We start from the raw sequence: 17759 nt of genomic DNA on the forward strand, positions 1-17759 counted from the left end.
TAGGTGAAGGGGATGCAATATAATGAGATGGTGGTTAAAAGTGGGGTTTTGCATTCACTTTATTGTATGGTTATCACTGTCAGATGTTAGTGAGATTTTGAAGTTATTGCCATGCATGTATGCACACGTGTGTGTGTGTGTGTGTGTGTGTGTGTGTGTGTGTGTGTGTGTGTGTGTGTGTGTGTGTGTGTGTGTGTGTGTGTGTGTGTGTGTGTGTGTGTGTGTGTGTGTGTGTGTGTGTGTGTGTGTGTCTGTGTCTGTGTCTGTGTCTGTGTCTGTGTGTCTGTGTGTGTGCACACAACGTGTTTGTGTCTGTGTGACTTTCATTGACAGACAGTTGAAAATGACCCCATAATCCTCGTCTGGCTGTATGTCCTTTAGGAGGAAGCTAAGACAAGAAAGAGGACAAAGAGGAAAGGCTTAAGGATTCCCCCTTGTATTATTTAACAGGCGAGACAGTCCTTCTCTAACACACACACACACACACACACACACACACACACACACACACACACACACACACACACACACACACTCACACACAGACACACACACACACACACACACACACACACACACACACACACACACACACACACACACACACACACACACACATATAGGCAATATACCTTAAGGAAGCTAAGGCGACCAAAGCTGTTTTAAAATGCAGAGACTGATGCAGTTATGCTTTCTGTCTGAGAGGGCGGGAGACGTAGATTCCCATTAGCGTTTGACGCGCTGGGAAGGGTGTGCTTTTTTTTTTGATGGGGGGTTTTGGGGGGGTTTGGGTGGTGGGCTTTTAGAGCAGACAGCTGTGAATCCACATCCAAATGTGGCACGGCTCCAGAGATCACTGGGATCACAGCCCTTGATGCACAAATTAAATATCTGAATTAGCTAATTGAGCATTTCCGGCGTTCCTGTGATATGTAAACAGCCGAAGAACAAGGAAGACAAGGCATCAAAACCGCAACGCAGCAGAACAGATGGAGCCCTGCTTCTCCCTGAAGTGCATCTCCAGGCTTAGTCTGACAGAAACTGACATGAATGCATCTGTATTAGGAGAATAACATCTTTCTATAGCACTGCTGCGTAGTATGAGGCTTACTGGTGCTGCTGCTGATGGGAAGTACAGTGCAACATGTGGTATATCAAGTTTTGGCCTAAGGGAAGGTAAAACTACGGTTTGCCACCTGAAAACCCTTGTCTTTTTTCAATTTTGTTCAGCATATCTGATTCATTTCTAGAAGTTTAACGGTGTTGTCGACACCCTTCTCAGCAAGTACTCTTTCAGCATATTTGTTTTATTGCTCGTCATTGTTTCAGCTTGCTTGAAAAGCCTTTTTTCATCCCCCTCTGAGTGGGCACAATCCTAAAAGAACGCATGACTGTAATGCCTGTTATAAGTGCCATGCCTTTATTGTACATGTATGGAATCATTTATCCATGGCTCGTGCCAGATTTGTAGTTATGGCGCTTTGGGAGAAATGGAGTAACAGACTGACAGATTGAAAGGTGAAGAAGAAGTAATGGTGTGAGTGTAATAAAAAGGTTGGGTATAGTGTAAAAGAAATAAGGAGAGCAAAAGCGAAAATTAAAACCAGCAAAGAAAGGAACGCTTAAAGTAGGGATAGGGAACAGGTGTCTTTGTCCTACTTTGCCGGTGGGGCTGAAGCAATTTTCTTTGCTGGGTCGTTGTTTGGCGTGCAGCCCCAATGAAATTTCTCACTGGCCCGTCGTCACAACACAACCACAATGTCTAGTGTTACTCACATGAACTGCATGCATCAGTCGTCACTTTGCAAATTCAATCACCCGCGTTCCCAGATGAATATAAATACCCCTCCACTCTTTAAGTGTAAAACTAGAAGGCAAGCTGTCGTCTCTGCTCCACCACTGTCTTGTCTATTGTCTCCTGGACCCCTGACCCCCCCCCCCCCCCGCCCCAAGCTTCCCCACTCCCTGTCCAGAATAGACAGGCCGTAAATAAGCCTCAAAAATAGACATTGGGGGACAACTGTTGACAGCCCAGTGACGAAAGAGGCAGACACAGGCACAACCTCTAGGCAGGCTGGATTACACGCAGATAATTGAAGCCACACAACATTGGAACAAGAAGCTAGAGGCTCTTTGTGTTTTTTTTTTTACTTTTTTGATAAGCAAGTCACAATTTGAGGAACAAAATCTTTGTCTGAAGTTTGCTGTTCAGTATCCTTTTGGATTCACACGATGTGGCTTATAATGTAAATGTCTCATTATATTTGTATTTTATAAGCAACTGTTTTACTGTACAAACATACTGTAAATGACCTTTTTTATAAAGCCATATTGATTAAATGAAAATAAACATTTTTGTCTGTTCCTCATTAAACACTGCTAAGCCTCCGCTGAACATGTGTACTTCAAATCTAAGGACTTTCTAGTGAATATGAGATGTCATTATCAACTGTTTCTTATTTCAAGAAATAAATCAAATACTTCTTCCGCAGCTATTTGTGCTTTCTCATTGCTTTCCAAACAGTCATTTGCGGATTCAAAATGCAGGCAGGCGTAAAAGAGGAAGATAAATTAGCCGACAGGTTTACATAGTTTGGTGTGGTGAGTTTAGTTTAGGGGTTGAGGGTCGGCGTACGGCTGCAGCAGCCACACCTCGGCCCCTTTGACCCACAGGAAACCTTATAGCCAGGAGCTATTTAGAAGCAAAATACCGGCACTGGTGTCTGTACATGTACCTCTCATCTGACAACACATTGGCACCCTCAGCCAGCCTGACGTTAACAATATACTTTTTATGACAATCACTTCTAATTTGTCCTTTGCTACTACAAACTGTGAGCAACAATTTTTTGGCTTGCACAGTTCCTAATGGGAGGCAGTTTGAGAATATTCCTGCATAATTTGTAGTTTTAACATGACTCATAACTGCATGCACAACAGGGAGGAGAGGAGGAGAGGGGAGGGAAAAAGTTGCTTTGTACTTTGGCAGAGTGTATGAAGTGTTTGCAAGCTGTTGAGTTGATTTGTTAGCTGGCTGACAAGCTAAATAAAGTCCCCATATCCATTTTGTTAACCCATTTTCTTTGTCTTTCATTCCCACTTCCTCCCTGGCTTTCAAGCTCTCTCCCTCCCTCTCTCTCCCCGCTGATTTGACTGACTGTTTCCAACTTGTGAAACAACAGCAGTGAAAGTTCGGCCACAGAGGCTAATAACACAGCCTAGTCACCTGCATCAATGTCTTAACAAGAAACATGACCTGCCAATAAAAAAGGCTTTTACCCTGATCGTCCTCAAACAACACTTAAACCAACCTGCTCTTTCTCCTGGCGAATTTCTAAAGTGCTCGCAAATGCGAATCAGGCTTTGTTAACTTGCTTGAAAATGAAAAACTACAGAAGATTGGGAGGCAATTTTTGCTTTTCTTTGCCCCTTCGTCAGCAGTGGTCTGACGAGGGGGGTTAGATGGAGAAAGGCATAGAGAAATGGAAGTAACACATCTCTTTCTTTTAGCTGGGTTGAGCAGACACTTACTTAATGCAACAATGTCCATCTGTCAACAGTCTTCTTTCCTCAAGCAATTGTACTTTCCCATGTGCTCTCACATACTGAGTGAGAATTTCAGTTAAATTATGAAACAGTAAAAACAATTCCTTGAGTGAGGATGAAGAAGTACAAGGAAGAGGAAACGTTGTGTAGGACAGTTGAGTCTATCATTGCCCGGAGCTCTGTAAACCTGCACTTCATGACAGCCTTTCATCCCTCATCAAAGCAACAAGTAGATGAGCAGACTTTGCGCATGCTAAAACCACCCAACCCCCGTCTATTCCTTATAGCTGCCGTTCCTCTGGGATGGGCGACTTTAAATCTTCTCTTTTAACAAGTTTCCTGTTCTTCCTTCCTGCTTCCTTTAGTCCCCTGGGGTTGTACCTACGGGACCATTCCAGTATTTGAAAAAGCTGTATCTTAAAGCTCTGTCTACAACCATCAGGGGATATGAGAAGGCCATTAAATATTTTAATTTTTGTTACATCAATGGTTCACTGCAGTCAAACAGCCAAAGTAGGAAACCTTATGAGCTTATTGTGTCACGTTGCACACATTAGTGTAAGGAATTTTTCAAATACCAAAGTCCTTCTGAGACACATACAGCATGTTTGTCTGTGTTTTACCTGTGGGACCTGTGGGAGCGGTGCCATATGCTTAAAGTCCCTTGCAAAGGGACACTTGAATGGGAGAAACAGATTCAGACTGTCCAACCTGTAGCCTTCCAGGTAAAGAACAGCCTCTCTTGTCTGGTGTATACTCTTTCTTAGACTGACTGCACACTGTGTCTTTAAAGCAGATCCAAGAATAGAGTTTTTCCATTCCGTATTGGTATTGAAAAAAAAAAAATGGAGGGAGTGTTTTACAATATTTATGAAAAAGTAAGAGTGAAGTCTTGCGCAATGGTCAATTATTTATGAATGAAAAGAGGCCTTTGTGAAACCCACTGCCCTCTTCCTCCCCCGTACCCCCCTCCCAAAACTCCTGCTCATTCCCAGTGCTACTGATCAAACAGATATTGTTACCACTAAAATAGCAACTTAAAAAAACAGACAGGCGGCCTTAAGACCTGCCTGCAGCCTGGGAGAAAGACTGACAGCAAGGGTCGGGGGGGGGGGGGGGGGGGGAGACAGAAAAGTAAGACAGAAAGAAGAACTACTAGAACAACAATCATTTTTCAACGAAAAAAAGAAAGAAATAAGAATAATTTGACGAAAAAAGCCAACTGACTACAACAACAAACAAATGTACAAGCTTAGGTGTATGTGAGAGGGGTACAATACTGTATATGTATTTGTGCATGAGAGTGGAAAGGTGGTGGGGGGCATGTCATCTATAACTGGACAAATGCTGGGCGGTGGGGGGTGTTGTTGGAAGTGGTGGTGGTGTTGGGGAGGGGGGGGGTTGTCGGCCAGAATGGTGCTGCTCCTCAAATGAAATAATATATCTTTGAAAGCCTACGCCCCCGCGCCAGGCCCCGGGCCCATATATCAAGACCAAGAGCGTCTGGTGGATCCGCTCCAGGCCCATTAACCTTCCACCTGTTCCCCCCTTACACCCCCAACCTACCGGTCCTCTTTTCACCCCGACACACCCTCCCCTGTTGTCCTTCACCATGCCCCCTCTCCTCCTCCTCTTGCCCTTGGTGGTTGCCTGGACCCCTGGTTCCTCTTCCCATTTACCCCCCCCAACTTCCTATCTTCCTCATTTCCTTCCTCCTGACCTTCTCCTGCTGTCATTCATTACAATTTTTCTCATAATTTCCCTCTTTTTTCCTTTCGTCTCTTTCTCACTATCTTTGTCCGTCACAGTCAACTCTTTTTTTTTCTTTTGCTAACTCTTTGCTGAGTAATCTCTCCATCTAGTTCATTCAAACTCCCTGTCCACCTTCCTACATCCCTCTTTCTCTCAACATCCTTCTGTGTGTGTGTGTGTGTGTGTGTGTGTGTGTGTGTGTGTGTGTGTGTGTGTGTGTGTGTGTGTGTGTGTGTGTGTGTGTGTGTGTATGTGTTGGGGGCTGCAGCACAGCCTGCCGAATAATTCAAATGCAATGGACCAGGGACACAGTTACAAATCTCTGCCACCTGCATGCGACCGCCAACCCCATCACGCTTGCAGTTTGTCAGGATTGGGGTGTCGGGAAGAGAGGTTGTTGGGGGGGATCGTTGACCTCTATGACAAGATAGACATTGCCTTTGAATCTTGTGGGTGTGTGTGTGTGTGTGTGTGCTCGTATTTATGTGGAAGGTATAAATATACTTCATCCCTGGGGTTCACAGATCATGCCTAAAACGGCTTATTAATTTCCAGTCAGTTATGGGGTGTAAAGAAAAAAAGTAAAGGTGCAATCAGCGGTCAAAGCAGGGAAGCAATCCAACAAACACACACGCAGGCACGCACACACGCACGCACACGCACGCACGCACGCACACACACACACACACACACACACACACACACACACACACACACACACACACACACACACACACACACACACACACACACACACACACACACACAGTAGCTTGCACATTGGAAAAAAATGTGCTCCCTGATAGCTCATGTAGAAAAGTGTGTGTATATATATATATATATATATATATATGATGAGCAGAACTAAGATTAGAATAAGCCCTTCCGAAAACGAACTGGGTGGGTGGATTGTGCAAGCGTAATTTACCAAAAGTTAATTCATGTAATATTTATGAATGTAGATAGAGGGGATGTGATGGGGGATTATGCACCTGCAGGGTAGAGTGGAGTCCATCAGAGGACTTTACATTATTCACCCAGGTAAATCAATAAATGGAGAATATTCTGGTGTGATATGTAAACATCAGCCCCCCTCTTGCCTACACCCAAGAGCTCCGTCATATTTTGCGAGATTGACTGACATGCAGCCGCTAAGACAAATAAAAAAAACTGACAGAGGAGGGCCAGTGGGTCAATAATTGTACTGCTAAAAATGCCTGGCTAATTTTTCTTCAGGCTGTTGCAGATTTCTGTGTTTTGTTAATGCCTTTTGAAATGTAAGTTTCAAGCGAATTAAATGACCGGGACCTGTCTGAAAATGACAGCCATAAAACACAAATGTTTGGAAAACATTTTTAAACAAACAGCTGAATTACAAAATACCTATTATATTGACAATATGTTCCATATTTTAGTCAAATAAGAAATCAGTGGTTTAACTACATCTAACAAACTTCATGAAAATAACATTCAGCCAATGCTAAGATACTATAAAACTTTTGTTTCAGCCGGTTTTTATGGGAAAAAGTTAATAGCTATAAAGAAATTTAATAAAAATATAAATGAGTTATGACCGGGGTTTGGGGATGACAAGCATCAAAGTTTCTGATTTAAACTGTAGATATTTCAATAACATGCACAGCTTCTTAAACTTCTAGGACACAAGAAACCTAACGCCTACCAAATTAAGGAGGGAGTTGGCATAATTTATAAAGAAATGGATGTGTATGTTTTTTGTAGAAGGGTATTTTCTAATAACTGTAATCTTATTAGTGCAGTGAAATGTTATCTCTCTTGTTCCATGTTTTACATGCATTACCTCATCCCTTTCGTGCCCTTTTGCCCTTCCTGTTGACTGTCTTTAACTCTCATCTCCATTCTCTCTTTGCTATAATCTTCATGTTTCGTTCTCTTTTTCTACTCTCCTCTTTCAGTTTACTTTCTATATTTTCTCCCTTACCTCTTCCTCTTTGTTATATTCTCTCCTTTCCTTCCCTCTCGACATTCCTCCTGTACTGGTCCCTCTTTCATCTCCCCTCTTTGTTTCACCTTAGTTCTCCTTGCCTGTCCTTTCCTCTCCCCGGCCATCTGTTTATCCAATATGGCTGTCCCATCTCAGCTGGGAGCTTTCCCAGGGAACAAGACTTCTAATACAGTTCCTCCTCAACTTAATGGCCCTCAGTTCTGCTTTTGCCATTCCCGCTACATGCAGAGAGACAAATCAGAAAAAAACTAAAGAGAAAGAGAAGCGCAAAAACCTGTCTAGATCTCCCCCAAAAAACTGTCCCTGGACGACTAAAATAAACAGTAAGGCCACATTTCAAAATGTCACAGCTCTTTTCCCCCTCTGCTCCACTTTAGCAGGTGGACAGACTAAATATATGTATTACATTACACAGCTTTTGACTCAAGTAAGATGCTAAACAACATGTCATCATTTGTTACTGAATTACCTCTCTGGAAATATTGTGACATGACACATGGCTGTAAATGTTAAAAAGCAACAAGATACAAAAATAACTGAATAGTTTATCTATGTGTCTATTTTAAGATAAGATTCTATCTTAATACATTTAATTACTTAAATGTTCTTTCCAACGTGTTCATTTCCATTACTTAATCAGCCTCTGTTTGTTTGTTTTTTTGACTAGGCACAAAAAGTGTTTGCTGTCCCAACACTACATCCTTTTTATTAAGGAGTGTTGAGAGGAAGGGGGTTGGGTGTTAGGAAGGTAAGGTATAAACATATTAATCATCAATATTCCCGATTGCCCTGCTAAATTCTCCCTCTCATTGTGTTTGTGGTGGGAGTCAGGGCGGCCATCCCGACGCTGGAACAATGGAGATGAGGGTAGCAGTGGACCCGCCACAGTATGAGTCACCCTCACATACGCACACACATACATGGTCTAGTGCACGTTTAAACACACACAGTACATCTGAGCAAGAACAAAGGCTGTGTTTACCAAACAAAACCTAAAATCCTTTTTTTATTCCAAAGTATTCCAATTTTGTCAACTGGCAACATTAACTATTTTTATGTTGAAAAATGAAAAAGGGTTTGTAAGTCCAACTTTGACTTACCTTACAACAGCAGTTCAATTAGTGATTCGTTATTTTTGGTCTTATTTTCAGCATTTAAAAAAAAATATGTCAATTGACTTTCCATCTTACTTTTATTTATTTGTCATTTTCTGTTTGCAGTTAGATGTTTTTATTTATCACTTATTTTTGCTTCAGTCAGAAAAAGCCTAGGTTTTCTTTGAAAATCAAGCTGCATAACTCTGAGATGTTTGATACCACAAAACAGCAAACTTCACGCAGGACGTCAATAAAAGCATTACCAGCAGCTGCCTTCAAAAACATTTTCAGTGGGTTTGTCCTTTAACATGCAAAGTTGCCCAGTTAGCGGTTGGCACCAGAGTGGGCGGAGGGGTTCATAGCAGGACAGGAGAGGTTGGGAAAGGGAGGGGTGGCAGAATACCAGCCCTGTGCCAGCAAATGTCACTGAGAGACAAACACGAGTGTTTTCCCTCTCAGAACATACTCAAATACTGCTATACAATCAGATTAATCACTGATAGTATGTTTTCATATACGATATATATACAAACTATGAAACCTATGATGATACACTTGCTGATAAATATCTTAAGACAGTCATTCTAAAAATGAAGTTGTACCCCCATTATATAATTTACGCTGCTCCTACAAAAAATGTCTTGCCAAACATACTCTTAAAAAATATATGTATTGAAAAATGAATACTTTTGCACTTTCTTACAGGAAATGCACACCATTGTTCTCAGATCAATTTGAAAAATCTAATATTTCAATAAAAATAAATAAATCCATACATTGAACAACTGACCCAATCTGCATCAACATCAGCATTTATATGTTGGAAAACACATACTCAAACTATGTGTTTAGGAAGTGATGAAGGGACTTAGCAGGCACAATAAAAAAAAGGCTTAAGTGCAAGTGCCAACATATCTAGAATGACATTAACCCATAGTGCTAAACACACATATAACGTGCACCTGTCCTCAGCTTGCTCACATTTTATTAAAATAACCACAATTGTTCATGACCTCAAGCTTGCCAAAACCTTCCCTCATCACACCACTTTGTCTCTGATTTCAAAACCAATGCACCAGACCTGACTTTTTCTAATAGTCGATGTGTTAAACCAATCAAAACTGCGTTGGTTGGCAGTAAGAGCCCACCCCAACTTCTCGGATCCAAGGTGTTAGAAATAAACCTCCCTCACGTCATGCCTCATTCCCAGAAAGAGGGGGAGAAAGACAGGCGGTGTGCAGCATTAAAAAGAATGGGGAGAGCTTTTAAGAAGGTACTTCTAATGGCTAAATATTTATGAGTCTCGTGACCGAGGCCAACTTATGGAAACTAAATCTTTAAACACTTTTTTTTGGCAGACGCCTCTCACACACCCTCCCAGCTTGGCTCTATTACCAGAGAAATTCTTTTGTTCTTACAGAGCTAATAATAGTGAGGAAGGCTGTGTGTTATGTGAGCAGTGTCTGTGTCTTAGTGTGTGTGTGTGTGTGTGTGTGTGTGTGTGTGTGTGTGTGTGTGTGTGTGTGTGTGTGTGTGTGTGTGTGTGTGTGTGTGTGTGTGTGTGTGTGTGTGTGTGTGTGTGTGTGAGAGTGAGAGAGAGATGAAAGTGTATGATATCTTCCTACAGCGCTCAACTACTCCTGTGACAAATTTCCTGTATTTCTGTTCTCATCTAATAATCAAATATATATTACCTGAAGATATCAAAGGTCGCGTGGATTCAAAAACTTTATATAGTTTTATGGTTATAGTAAAAATTGTATTTTAAGTTCAAACAATTGATTAGAAGTTATTTGTTACAATACAATTGTTTACATTTGTTATTTTTTATGAACACACACACACACACACACACACACACACACACACACACACACACACACACACACACACACACACACACACACACATACACACACAAAAGGAAATCCTATTCAACTATCCAAAAGGAGATAAAGTGGTGAGGACAGAGGTCGAGGGGTAGGTTTTTCTACAATTCGGTGTTGAACGGCAGTAGCAAAAACTAAAAGCTTGCAGCACAACAGATACAAACACACACTGACACACACTCACACATGCAATTTTGATTAACAAACAAATCAAAGCAGCGAAGCTCAGATGGAAAAAAAGCCTTAACACAAACCCTTTGAGGCAAATGCTTTAAAACCAGAAGTGGGTTGTGTGGGAAAAACTGTAAGTGCCACAGCTAGCACATTATTCCCCAACCCCTCTTATGCATTAAATGGTTCTTTAAAAACATGGGAGGGTGGTGGGGGTGGGGTGGTGGGGTACAGCATGGGTTTCTCCTGCATTGAGCTCAGGTCATTTTGTACCTTTGTAACAGGCACCCAGCTCAATTACTATTAGTAGCTCCGGTAATATGGGTAGTCATTAACTAAACATAATGACATTCATTCAGCAGCAAATCAGGGAGCTACAAACACAAGTGGCTGAAATAATTGAATTAGGATGAGGGTGTGAGAAATAGAGAGGCTCACAGTGGAGTAAAAATGATCGTTCGAAGTTAATGGGCAAACCACACACAATTATTAGCTGTGGCCACACCTTACGATGGGCGTGTGTGTGTGTGTGTGTGTGTGTGTGTGTATACGAGAGAGGTACTATGCACCCTAGTTGAATGCAAATGCAGATCTCGAAAAATGTCAATAGCAGGGACATGGCGTGTGCTAAATGTCAACATGTGTTTTTCAAGGACTCTTGTCTGCGTTGTAATTGGCTCTGTTTTTAATATTACATTTATTTCATTTGTTATTTTTCCCTTTGAAATTTTTTTTTTTTAATATTTGAAGGAAATTTTTGCAACATGCCCAGGCCTATGAATATGCAGCTGAGCCTTTGGCGATGTGGTGTGGAACAAACAGACAAAAGAGTCAGACAACGGGAAGAAAAACAGGTGAAGCGCAGACTAATCAACCCTTTCCATGTCGCTCCAAACATTAACCTTTATTCAGAGCAAATAAAGCTGCGAGCGCACAAATACGCATGAAACTATCCCTTGTGCTCTGTGATGATTAATTGGGAATTATAACATTTTAGGAGTGAGACGTTGGAAGAGAGTTACTATTGGTAAATTCAAATTTAAATTGAATAAACTTGAAAAAGCACAAAGGTGTAAAGGTAAAAAACATATCTGATTTAACTCAAATTAAAAGGGAACACCATAGACAATATAATGCCATTGTGGTCATCCATTTGATCAGATCTCTTTTTTTCCCATCATCACATGTTGTCTGCCTACTTAGATCAGAGGAATCTTTCAAGAGGAGATGGGCGGTATGGTATTCACACAAAACCCTCAGACTACGACCCTGTTAATAAGAAAGTGCCTGAAGCTCGTAGTCAAAGTTTTCACAACCCATAGCCAAAATGTGTCACACACAGGGTAAATGTGACTGGCTACTGCATTTTGATAAGGCACTGGGACAGACAGTGGTGGCAGCTACAAACAGACCTCCCCACCCCCCTACACCACCCCCCACAGCGCTGTGTAGTCTGCATTAGTGTTGAGCCACCACATAAAAGAAGAAGATTGAAGGCCTGTTGAAGATAAAGGATGAGCAGATGATGTTTATGAACTGTGTAGAGTAGTGTCAATTTTGGCACAACGACAATGACAACATGGTGAAAGATTAAGAGCTGAAACAAATAACTGGATCATTTTTAAAGGCCTCAGATTGACCGCAAGTAGAATTAAGTAGTAGGGATGCTATCATAACCAATAGGTATGATGGACAAAACACAACAATAATTTATTTTCTCATCACTTGGATCATGCACACCCACCTTGAGCTCACGGAAGAAGATGCTGCTGCGTGCCCACTCTACGATGGAGAAGAGAGTCTGGTCGGCCATTTTGCACATGAGGCCGAAGGTGTTGAGCTTCTCGTGTTTGCCTCGGCTGGCCTGCTCCTGCTGAAGGTAGGCCATGATCTTGGCCTGTACCTGCGGCTCATCTGGCTCACACTTGAGCAGCTCTACGATCAAGTGAGGAAAGCTGGGTGGCGAGCCAGTTTGGTAGGCATCGACATAGGCATAGCCCATGATGGACTCCGGCGAGCTGGTGTACGGGTCTGGGTACTCTGACTTGATGGTGCGTGTGCCTTGGAAGTGTCCGTAGGCCGCCTGGTAACCCTGCAGGCTGCCGGCGTGTGGGGGCATAGTCATGCTGACTGGCGAAGTGACGAATAGACTGCGATCATAGTCTGTGGGGGGCAGGGCAGTGGCATGATGGTGGTGGTGGTGGTGGTGGTGACCGGTGTGGTGGCCAGGGTGGTGGCTTAGTGGAAGGCCCTTGGATGCGGCCGAGTGGATGTTCTGGATGGCTGAGGAGATGGTGAGGTCAGTGGGCACGGCTTGCATCACCTGAGTCATGGCCTCAATCTTCAGGCCGTTGGCTCGGATCAGAGCCTTCTTCTGCTGCTTGAGGGCTCGGTCCCGTTTGTACATCGGGCCAAACTTGTTGCGACCGCCACGCATGCGGTCCGCCCGAACAGCTGACAGACACACAGAAAGAGAGATGAAAAGAGGGACAAGAAGGAAGAGATAATGATTATGTCTCTGGTATGAAACTCTTCTGTCCTACCTAAAACAGGTTTTGGACAATACTATCCATCTTTTGACACGTTCACATTTAAATCAAACTCCTTAGAACCAAAACTTTTTGGGGTGTTCTGTTCAGACTGAGAACTTTCATAAGCTGAAAACGACCTTGTTGCATAATACTTGTCGATGTATGTTTACAGATTTAAAGTGTGATGGAAATTAACTTCTCATTACTCGTAACTTGTAGGGCAAAGGTTTTCCCGTGGTGATTACACTTGACATTTACCTGTTGACTTCTAAACCCCACATGTCTAACAGATAGTGTTGTTACTCATTGACAAGAGACACAAACATGTATGAACTGCTCTGCTGAACGATCATTGTACAGCTGGCTATCTGTGTCTACCACTCAGGAAATGCACACCTCAAAAGCTAGGTATTCATATAGACTACAAGAAAGCTTTCTAAAATACATCTTTTACAGATTTGTTTTACAAAACCCCAAAGGATAAAGGCTGACAATAAGAAAATTGTTATGTTTTTTCTGTAAGACAAACAAACCCATGATGCCCCCTGCCCCCCCCCCTCTCAGTGAAGTATCCTGTGGTGAGGATCACAACGAGTCAGTGCCGTGGGTATTTCTAATGAACAAGCCGGGTACACAGTGGACTGCTACGAGGGCCATGTGTGATCATGCAGACTGCTGCCATGGGGAAGCTGCTCTGCTGTCTCCCAGTCGGGGGGCGCTGGTGTTAATTATTCATACTTAATTACCTCTTACTCTGACGAGGCTCGCCGAGCCCAGGGTGAAATGAGCTAACGGACGTCTGGAAGACTTTGCTACAGAAAAACACTCACTTATACCAATACGGTAGAATATGAGAGGTTTATTTTTATTGTACTCAATGAAAGAAACCCACAAATGTAAATGTGTATGCAAATAAATGCACATACATTTGTACTAACAATTAATAGTCAAATAACATGGCAAGGCAGGCTGAATCCAGTTCACCTCATGATGTCTTGATGGATGAATGAAAGAACAGAAGAAGAAAATTGAAGAGGGGGTGTGGAGGAGGCGGGGTGGGGGGTCGAAGTGTGGGAGTGAGAAAGGGCACGCACGCACACACACCCGGCCACACAAACACACACACACACACACACACACACACACTGCAAGCTGCCTTGGGAGTGATTTTAATGACCTCCGTCACAAAAGTGTCTGTCACTGATCTGAGCGCGAGGAGCCAGGAGGGGAGACATGCAAAATCACACACACACACACACACACACACACACACGCACACACACACACACACACACACACACACACACACACAGCCCCACATGCTGACTCTTTCTCATACATTTTTAAAGAAAACACAAACACACACGGAAGGCATCACACACTGGTCCAGATCACACACAGTGCATTGGTAGCAGGCCAGACGCTTCGCCACCTTAGAGAGGCCCGGTCGACTCAAATGGTATTTCATTTATACTCAGTGAATTCACAAAAACTCACAACAATTTCCAAACATGGTTGAGGTCACCTTCAGTGCCCAGTCAACGTGGCTACAGGATTATCTTGAACGATAAAATATGCATGACATTTCAGAGGAATAAAGAAGGAATCAGGACTGTCAAATGTATCCATTATACATTATTGTAGGGCGACTTTAACTATTAATGATTTCTCCACAACAGCGTGATTAATGAGCTGAGAAACTAATAGTTGGCCCTCCTGGGAAAACAAAATTAGGCCCTGACTGTGCTCTTGCCTGCCTCAAACCAAGAGAGCTACACCACATCATGAATATCAGGATCGGGGGTGCAGGTCTCAAACACACACACACACACACACACACACACACACACACACACACACACACACACACACACACACACACACACACACACACACACACACACACACACACACACACACACACACACACACACATTCTTTGTCTCTAATTAAACAAGGTGATTTGCATGCATGTAACACAGATTAAAATGGAAGAGGAGGAGGGGAGGGGGGCAGGACAGTATGTGTGTGCGTGTTGGGGTTTCCAATAAAGAAAAATATCATCTAACCTTGCAATTTAAGATTGCAGGGTCTAAAAATAGTGGTAAGATAATAGTTTGTAAATGTTTCATGCCTAAAAATAAATAAATATATACTGTATGTTATTAAAACAATGCATAAAAAGTGTGTATCTAGTAGGTCTTCATTTAAAAAATATTTACTATGAGATTAGAAAGATAAAAAAAAGTTTTTTTAGTGAGGAAAGGATCTGGTTCAGAGGATGTTGGATTGTGGGAAAGCAGTGAGGCTTTGGAGCTGAAGCCAGGCTAAAAGGCTAAAAGGCTGCTGCTATCGTTCACTTTGAATTTCTCCAACTTTCTTTCTGAGAGCCTGTCCAGACAAACACGCATTTACATAGGCACAAACTCTCATGTAAACATTAAGAAACTGACCCATCTAAAACCCTCCTCTACTTTTCTTAAAGTATCCAGTACTCAGTGTACACACCATCTGGAACACAATTGAACACAAACAACCACACACATAGCATCCTTCACACCCACAATGTCTTTGCACACACAGCTCCTAGTGCACTGAAACACATCACACACACAACAGCCCTCAGCGCTTATATCCTCTGATTTATTGTTGTTTAATATACAGGAATATTAAGCGCTCGTAGGTGAGGATCCCTGTCGGCCGGCAGCATATTAATGGGTCCCGCGGAGCCTTGCTGACACCCTGTTTGTCATGTCGGGGCCCCGGCCCCTGCTCCGGATGCGCCTTATCCCATGCACACACATGAATACCTATGATACCTATGCATAAGTAATGGGACAGCTCCCTGACTTCCATCGCCGGTACTGAGGCTGATGGAAGACAAATCGGAGCAAGAAAGATGCAGGGAGGAAATAAAAAGTGGAGGGAGAGATATGCAGTGAGGAATATCTAAATGCTTACACCGTGGCGCTAATTTGTGCTCATGACTCCATCGGAGTTTTGCCTTTATAATTATTAAAGAATCTAGATTTTACGATTGATTGCTTTAGAGAACATAGTTAAAATAAATATCACTGGAAGCCTTTGGAAGTCTGTTCAGTGATTTTGTAAGTCGCAAAAAGTGTATTAAGATTTCAAGAAAATAAAAATGAGATTTCAAATAAAAAAGGCCACTTTAAATCGGTATTGTCCTATGATTTAAAACAAGGCAACAGTGGCTGCTTTGTATCAAGCTAAACATAGTATCTGTTATTCTGTATATTGAAACTGTAAAGGCGAGATGACAGTAAAGTAATCAGCATTTTATCAGTGGAGTACACGTTGCATCCGGTTCTTTGTTTTTGTCAAAAATATTGTCATTATTTCCTTTTTCTACATGGGGGCGTTTCATCAACTTAGATTTTCATTTATTATTAAGAAAAAAATATGTAACTCGAAATTGAATTTCTTAGTAGCACAAATACCTCTGTTAGGCTCTGTCTTGAAGACGATACACAGGTTAAGGATATATTAGGCTGCTCAGTGAAGCATGTGATGCAAGACAACTTCTAGCGAGCATAAAAAGAAAATCATGCCGGTGGGAGCCGTTCAGATACGGCACGCTTCATCAGCTTTAGTGAATGATGTGCTAATGGGTCAAACCTTAGTGGGATGTGGCTTTTTTTCTTTTTCTCAAGGAGTCATCACTGAGAGCTGTGATGCTACAGTGCATACCAAGAAGCAACATTTTTACAGGATGGCATGTCTGTTTGCGTGAGGCTGCCAGGCTCAATCATCACTGTGTGAGTGTATGAAAAAAACAGTTGCTTTTTTGTATCTTTTTTTCCCTTTATTGCTATTTGACACTCGCAGTAACAAACGATTAATTAAGGGATTAAAAAGCCTTTTGTGGACACGTATTCATCTTTTTTAAAATTCTTTTGTACATGATAAACACCAGTATTTGTATAAATGTAAATGATAGATTTAGCTGAACGCATATGGTTTAAGTGGTTTAAGGTCACATCACATTTCCAGATTCACTCAATTTTAATTGTTGGAATTAAACCTGTGACTACTTTAACAAAATGTTTACAGTTATCAGGTTGATCTATTCTCACAGTTGGTGCAACAACATTACTATGTTATATTGGAAAACCTATCTTGGATGTTACAAACTGGAGGTAAGTCATTTATCCTGTGGCACAAAGAGGACACTATCATATTCCTCTGCAGTGTTTTTCTTTGTAGCGCAAAGACAGGCCTTGTTTTTGTTATCAGTTGAAGATAAAACAACTATTCTCTTAGTGTTCAGACACTGTTTCTGTATATCACTGTGAGCTTCTGCCTTTTCACCTTGTTTCGCTGCCTTCTCTAAACTTTAAAGTACACACGCAAATAACGACATCTTGAATGCTACCACCCTCATTGCAAACTGCATACTGTCCCAATGGTCGGCAGACTTTTCAACAAATAGGAAGGACTTTGAGCAACACCAGAAAGGCAAAGGTAAACATTTGAAAAATTACAGTTTGAGTCACATTTTGTTTCCAGTCGATATCATGTATTCACATGTTTCTGCAAGCTGCTGTGTAATGGAATGAAAAGATTGCAATAACAAGCACATGACCCCAAACCTCCTTCCTTCCAATGCTTTTGTACACACACTTTTTTAAAGATCAAATGACAGCTTCTCCCTCTTGCCTGTGACCTTCTGAACACCTTTTTGGGGTTTTTCATGAATATATGTATGTGTTTACCAGGGAGAGTTATGTGTGTGTGTGTGTGTGTGTGTGTGTGTGTGTGTGTG

General features: G+C 42.0%; 1 protein-coding gene across 2 annotated transcripts in view; it reads right to left on the reverse strand.

The window, feature by feature from the left end:
- Positions 1-17759, reverse strand: part of nr5a2 (nuclear receptor subfamily 5, group A, member 2) — a 59382-nt gene that overhangs the window by 32165 nt on the left and 9458 nt on the right. For both annotated transcript variants that reach the window (XM_063891143.1, XM_063891144.1), the window contains one exon: positions 12184-12893. In XM_063891143.1, the coding sequence (XP_063747213.1) occupies positions 12184-12893 (710 nt within the window). The remainder of the gene's footprint in view (positions 1-12183; positions 12894-17759) is intronic.

The sequence above is a fragment of the Eleginops maclovinus genome, chromosome 9 (assembly GCF_036324505.1).
Source record: "Eleginops maclovinus isolate JMC-PN-2008 ecotype Puerto Natales chromosome 9, JC_Emac_rtc_rv5, whole genome shotgun sequence".
Taxonomy (NCBI): Eukaryota; Metazoa; Chordata; class Actinopteri; order Perciformes; family Eleginopidae; genus Eleginops; species Eleginops maclovinus.